The sequence below is a fragment of the Coturnix japonica genome, chromosome 2 (assembly GCF_001577835.2).
Source record: "Coturnix japonica isolate 7356 chromosome 2, Coturnix japonica 2.1, whole genome shotgun sequence".
Taxonomy (NCBI): Eukaryota; Metazoa; Chordata; class Aves; order Galliformes; family Phasianidae; genus Coturnix; species Coturnix japonica.
In genome coordinates this window covers 18,733,615-18,740,593 of record NC_029517.1, presented here as the reverse complement: position 1 = coordinate 18,740,593, position 6,979 = coordinate 18,733,615, and the positions used below count along the sequence as shown (strand labels likewise).

General features: G+C 43.2%; 1 protein-coding gene across 4 annotated transcripts in view; it reads right to left on the bottom strand.

Annotated features, from left to right (window-relative positions):
• Positions 1–2,596: 2,596 nt before the first annotated feature.
• The window catches only part of FAM171A1 (family with sequence similarity 171 member A1), an 82,398-nt gene continuing 78,015 nt past the window's right edge, over positions 2,597–6,979 (bottom strand). For all 4 annotated transcript variants that reach the window (XM_015853417.2, XM_015853418.2, XM_015853419.2 and 1 more), the window contains one exon: positions 2,597–6,704. In XM_015853417.2, coding sequence (XP_015708903.1) covers positions 5,006–6,704 — 1,699 coding nt within the window. In that variant the 3' untranslated portion in view covers positions 2,597–5,005. The remainder of the gene's footprint in view (positions 6,705–6,979) is intronic.

Genomic DNA, 6,979 nt, shown 5'->3' with positions numbered 1-6,979 from the left:
AGGAGGAGATCTAGATGTCTCGCTATCCCCAACCCTCAAACTAAAGGTGTTTCTATCAGGTGCTTCGGTATCGTTACCTATTTGCTTTAACCTAATCCAACAGACGCTTCTATTTGGAAAGGAGCTCTTCCAGTCCTGGGATATGTAGCCCAAAGACAAGTGGACCGTGGGTGACAACTCTATTTGATGATGAGCAGAACGCTCCTGGGGTCCCACCCTGCTCACGGGGTTGATGCCTCTGGGTATTTCCCACATTTCCACAACAGCTGACAGACAATCACTGTCAGTATCCTTGAGGATGCTCAGACCAGAAGCATCCCATTGAAGTAGAAATCAGATCATCAGATAATGGGAACAAAGGCTCCTTGTACCTCCTGGGTGGTTAGAAGCAGATGAGCAGCGTTGTTCAGGATGTGTCCCACTGCCTTTAGAACTGCATTGGATTACGAGGTCTCCTGGACTCAGAATTTCTCTGCGAAGAAATGACGGAATCAGCTGTGACAGTTCTTCAATTTCTATGCAAAATGTCTGGAGGTTTTTCAGTGAGAATTTCCCCTTGAGAATTTTCTACAACAGAAATTTCCACCCAGTGTTCTACCAATTGCAGAGTGAATTGCTGAAGGACATTAGAGAAACTTTATTAACAAAGAAAACGTAGGCATCGTGTCCAGACTAGTAGGCAAATAATAAATAAATGAATAAATCTCACTGAATAAGCGCAGCACAGCTCAGCATCAAGTACGGCTTTAGCTGCGATCTCAGACCACAGGAACAATTAAGCTAATTAATACAAACCTTGATGAGCTCTTCTGCTGGTTTTTCCAGTCAGCCCAGATGAACAACATTTACTCTGGCACTGCTTGATCTCCAAATGCTTAAGTTTGCATTTAAGCCAACTTTTATATTAAATACATTTATGTATGTACGCATGCATGTGCATGCACACGCACACGTTTATATAGGCTGAGTTTGCTGATTTCAAGGGCTGAAGCACCAATCCAGCTCTCACAAGGCAATTAACCCTCGTATGTGGGAACCTGGCTGCTGCACTGTGCTTGTCTCATTTATGGACAGGATTAGGAGGCATTACAATCCAGGTAAAGCCAGTGGCACAGACGGAGAGAGGCAGAGAGTGTTCTCAATCTCACCAACACCTAAAAATAACATGGCTGAAATGTCATTAGGGTGTCACAGTCGGAGTCATTATTTGAACCCCACAATTACAAAAATAAACTGTAAACACGTATTTCCGCTGTAGCTCCCCACTGTCACCACACTTCCCAGTGTCTGCAAGCTCCCAAGGCAGAAGAGCAATTTAATGATCAAACAGACTAACTGTTTATTCATAGAATTAATGCACATCAACACAAAATACTTCAGTTAAGTGATAAGAGAGCAGGTGCCACACTTAGCGAGCGGATGGTCTGTGGGTACTGGAGGATTACTGCTAAAAAGAACAAGATACTTTGCTTTCACCGTCAAACAGAAGACAGCACCAGGTGTCAGTTTATCAGCTGGAATTACGCGAGTAAGGAAAAAAGGCTCATGCATGTTATAAACAGAGATGTTATAAGCAGAGAAGCACCGCAGGTACAGTGTGGGCAAGGGCTCCCAAGCAGATTGAATCTCTTGTAGTTCCAAGCAACAAGTGATGGTCCCGTGCCAGCTGCCTACTGCTGTTATTGAAGTTATAACTGTGTTTATACTGAAACCATAAACTGTGCTTTATACGCAGCCATAAAAATACCGCATGCATTTATCTCCTGAATTACTTCCAAAAATGCCTTTCAGCTCTGGCTCTGGTAGCTGAGCAGCTCACCGCCAGGTGGCAGATAGGTACGGTGACCGTCGGGATCTCAAACACTGAGACACAAACCACAGCAGAGATTCATAAATTAATCTGGTGCATTTCAGCAAACCAAACTGACAGCTTCTTGTTTTATGCTGCTGAGGGTGTATGGACGGGTGGCACCACGCCACACAGCACAGCTTACGCTCCATTGGCACTTCACGAGGTACAGTGCTGTCACAAGTCTTAACCCTCAGGTGAATTCTCATTGGTTAAGAAAAAACGTCTTTTTTTTGGTCAAACGTGGAGCTTCCTAGGGAAAGAACAAACACGAATTGAACACTTGCTCATTTACACCTGTAATGTTCTACATACTCAAACCCATGCGGGATGTGCTGTTTCTTACCACTCCAATCATTGGGTTTGGACTATCAGCGTACAATTGTCTTTGTGTATTTCCAAAGTCGGTCTCAATATGCATCTGAAGTTCAGAACAAGGAACTTGTCACTGGACTTCAAATCAGACAAAGCGTGTGCAAAGGATGCACTGATCTCACCTCATCACCTGACTGACGGCACTCTTCTGATTTAACACGTGTCCACATGGAGGCTGACATTTCCTATGCTTCCTGTTCTGTAAAATCGAATTCAAGCTGGTAAGCAGCCGGTGATAACACAGCAATAAACAACCATAACTCTTCAGTCTTGCCAGATATCCACAGTGAGGCTGTTCACACACATTTGCCATAGTAGAACCAGAAATTATCAGACCACCAAAATATGTCTTCGAACATCAAACCGACACAATTAAAGGAAGAATCCACTGCAATTTAATAGCAACAATTTCACTTTACAACACAGTAAAGATGGAAACTTTGCAAAGGAATCCGTAAAACGAGAACGTAATTAAAAATTACAGATTTAAGAGAACAGAAAGTTGAAAATGAAATCGCACAGTAATTCGAGTTGGTTGGAATCGTAACCGAATGCTCATTTGATACAGCATTCTGATTAGTGACACGGTATCACCAGCACTGACTGAAACCTGATAAATACCATCCCTTTGAAGCAGGCAGGATTTGGCTGTTCAATGACCTTGAGCAGACAGACATAAAGTTACCCACAGCACAGAGCCAGCTCGCTTATGGTCAGCAGCAAAGCTCCTGAATGGAACAGGAAGACCTGGAACGCACAGGACCACCAGAAGGTGACTTACTGCTTCTATGGTGATTTCAATATTCAGGGCACTCCACAAACAGCAATACTTTATGTTTCCTCCAGACAGACAGACACACCACTGTGCAACATGAACCAAAACAGAAGAGAGGGGATTTAGTTTTGTGGATGGAGATGAGTGCTGGACTGGGACCCATGAGATCTGGATTCAGCTCTCGGGCTGAGCCCAGACTCCCAGATTAATGCATTCATTAGGACGGAAATTACAACACTGGCTTCGACATCTACAGAAAAAAAGAAGAGTCAAGGCTTATTATTAAAAATTAAACAGGAACTATAGAATACTTTCTCTTATCACCTTAGAGTTCACATCATAACTCGCTGCATTAAGTGTGGCTGCTGGTAATGCTGAGTAAAAATAATGGAATGAAACACGATCGAATGTCAACGAAGGACTCCATGAGGGTCGAAGTCACACACTCTTCCTCTTCTTTGAACCCAATTCGTGCCAGAGTCAGCAGTGCCCAGACAATGCGGCCACCCACAGAAATCTCAGCATGAAAACTGCTCCCATGAGAAGCAGATCCTACACAGAAGCCCATTGGCGCCGGGATTTCACTTCCAAAGCCTGCACTGACACTGAAGCAATAGTGAAGTATTTATCACAACGGAGGGTGGTGCTTGTCTGAAAAGAGGCCTACGGTTCAGTATTGGCTGAAGCTCATTAGAAACGCTTAAGAAAGTCTAAGTGTTACTAAGTCACGTAAGCATAAGAGACACCAAAGCCTTTTGCTAATTAAATAACAGAAGATAAGGTGATGAACATAAACAGAGGAAAAAACCCACAAAGATTATTTTTTTTTCAGTTTATTTTCCATTATAATTTTTGGATAACCAAGCAGCTCTGTATGGAGAAAGCACAGAAGAGTAATTCTGGCACTTTAGGACAGTACATTTTTTTTTCTTTTCAAGAAGTTTTCTAGACACATTCAGTCCACTTGCTCGGCCTACAGTCCATTTTATGAGCATGATCAGCTCACACGATTCCAGAGGAAGCTAACAATATATACAGTCAATGAAACTATCTTCTTGGCTACTCTGGGCCCTTTAAAATGTCTTCTAAGTCTACCCTGGCTAAACAGAATCCACAATATACATGATAGCTACAGAATACACTGTACTGAAATGAGAAATGCTCAGCACAAAAGGGGGGCTCTTGGCATGCAGCTTAAAATAAAAGGTAGAAGTTCAGAAGTTTATAAAATCCCAAACGGGGTCAATTAAAAGGAGTTAGCAAAAGAAGGGACTGTTCATTGTTACTGTAAAAAAGGCACTTTGAGTAAATGGGACCAGAATTGGAGGAATCTTAGTCGACACAAAGTTCAGTTTGGTTTCATAAAAAGGCTTCAATGCTAAGGGATGCTACTCAAGTTTCCTGCAGTTTTACATTAAAATAAATTGCTGAGTAGTTTATAATAAAGGACATAAAATGTTTACAACCAACTTGTAAAATTAAGAAAAGCATAGTATAAGCAAAATATTACTAAAAGCAGCAATGCATAGCCTTCCGTTGAGATAATGCACAATTTTGGACACCGTGTGTCAAACTCTTGTTTTTAGGATACTTTCAGTAGCATTATCAACATAAAATTGGCCTACAAAACAAAAGCTTTACCAGCTCCCATTCTTAAGGAGATTGAGGTCATCAACCAACCAAAACGATTTGTCAGTATTTTCAACGTCCTGGATGACCGACATCAAGTATATGAAATAACAACCACACTCTTTGTTCGGCTGGCTCACTGGAGGCAGCCGTCAAATCAGAGGAATGATTTTAATTCTTTCTCTAACATTTACACAGTAATGCGTTGCAGTTCTTTCCAATGTTGCTCACCACAGTTCATTTTTTCTCTTTTCTCTCCACAACCAAAAAATAAAGAAAAAAAAGAAAAAGGAAAAAAAAAATACAAATCAAGCACTTCCACAGAAAGAATATTTGGCAATTTTATACTCCACTGAATGGTGGATTTTCACAATAGCTTACTTTAGGTTGAAAGTCATTAGTGGTCTTTCCTCTCGTTTCTGCCAAGGACTCTTCTTATCTTCACCTTGGTCATCTTCCTCATCCTCCTCATCCTCCTCCTCATCATGACCTGGCGTTCCATGCTCAGGACTAGTTAATGGCTCTGGTTTGGTATCCACAGTCCTCGTTTCCTCCTGCAGGCTGGGGAGCTGCACACCACTTCTCTTACTGGCGCCCTCCAGTAGGCACCGCAGAGCATTGTCCTCGGGGCTACAAACCGCTGTTCCGCACTCGCTGCCACTTTGGTCCATATCATCCAAATACACAAGCTGCGTGTAAGCTGTGCTATCCGAAACCTTCCGCTCCCTCTGCTGGTGCTCTTGCACTGGAGGGTGACTCTGTGGCGCGGACAGATGATCTCCTCTTCCCTTTCGTGCAGATTTTGGTTCGTTCATGTCAACGCCAGAGTCCAAACTGGCATCGTTACTCCCATTCCTCCCAGCTCTTTGGAGATCGATGTACGAATGTCTAACGTGAGCATTTGAGCGTCCATCTAGAGAAACGAACCACGCTCGAGGGTGAGGCAATGGCTTTCCCCCTCCTAATTCCATCAACGCCTTTTCTGTAAGAAGCTGCACTTCACTATTCATTTGAGCCAGGGACGCATCATTAAGTGAGGCGGGGATGGAAATAGATTCGGACATGGGAGCGTTTTGTTGGCTCCACTCAGCTGCACCTGCATCTTGCAAATGCTGTTGAGATATTGCTTGTGATGTTAACTGTTGGGGCTGCAACTGTTGTGGGGGGTGTGGGAAAAGCCGTGTGTGAGGATTGGGCAGCTCAGCCTGAAGTCTTTCTAGATCAATGGGCTGGTCAGCTGGGACAACCAGCGGCTGGCTAACGAAAGAGTGCTCTGGTAATTTCATGTAATGACCCGGGATCACCAACGCGGGCAAAACTTTTCTGTAAACACTGTCATTAACTTGGTCAACAGAATTGCAGCAGATTAACTGACCTGGTCGAGGGAAAGATGTAGGTCTTTCAAGGTGATCAACTGAACGAGACATCATACATTCAGTAGGTCTGCAGTCCAGCAGCTCTTTTTCAGGAGCTGAAGGTGTGGGGTATATTTGCTCCTGAATATTGTATTTACTTCCAGTAGCAATATGGTTCATAGATACTTGAATTTCTCTCTCTTGCTTTTCAAATAAAGGCTGAGATAGCATAGCGTTGTAACTTCTCCTGTATTCATCTTTGCCGGGGGACTCGTAGCCTTCAGCCGTTTCTGTGGATTTTCTTGTCTTTAAAGGAAAACTATCAGCTGATTTGTGGTAGTCTTTTCTCAGAGACCCGCTGGGAGTCAGGTCATCCAAGGAAATCCTGCTCTTGTCTTTCTCCTTGTCAGAGAGCAGCTCCTCTCGGGAGCTGAACTCCTGGGAAGTACTGAAGGAGTGTTTGAGCATAGGCGTATGCATATCTGCTTCTCCACTAGGTGATACCATCTCCATGTGGACAGCACTGATTAATTCCTTTGCACCTGAGCTTTCAGTGTGCCCGTTGCTAGCAACAGAGAGCCCGCCAGGAAATTCTGACTCACGGCGTGAAAATATTAAATTTATATGGGACATAGAGGTTGCTTGATCCTTCTTAGAGGTGTCCAGTGCTGTGGGAAGTTGCAGTTTCTTATGGTGCTGACGTGGTCTTAAGCATTTTCTTCTAAAAAAGCCAGTAACAAAAGAGTTACACAGTTAGGACTACTGTATGCAGGAACATGTACAGCGCGTGTGTTAAGGGGAGGCTTTTAGGCAGTGATTAGTGATGAGGGGAATTGAGCTTTTATTACTTAACCTCCCAATTAAAACCTTATCTTAGCAGCAAAGATAAAACTACAGAGCAACTTATGTCAGTTGCAAACATCTCAAACACTAATTACAAATTGGAGCAAATGCCTGCAGGAGGCATACACAAAATCACTCATTAACACTGACTTG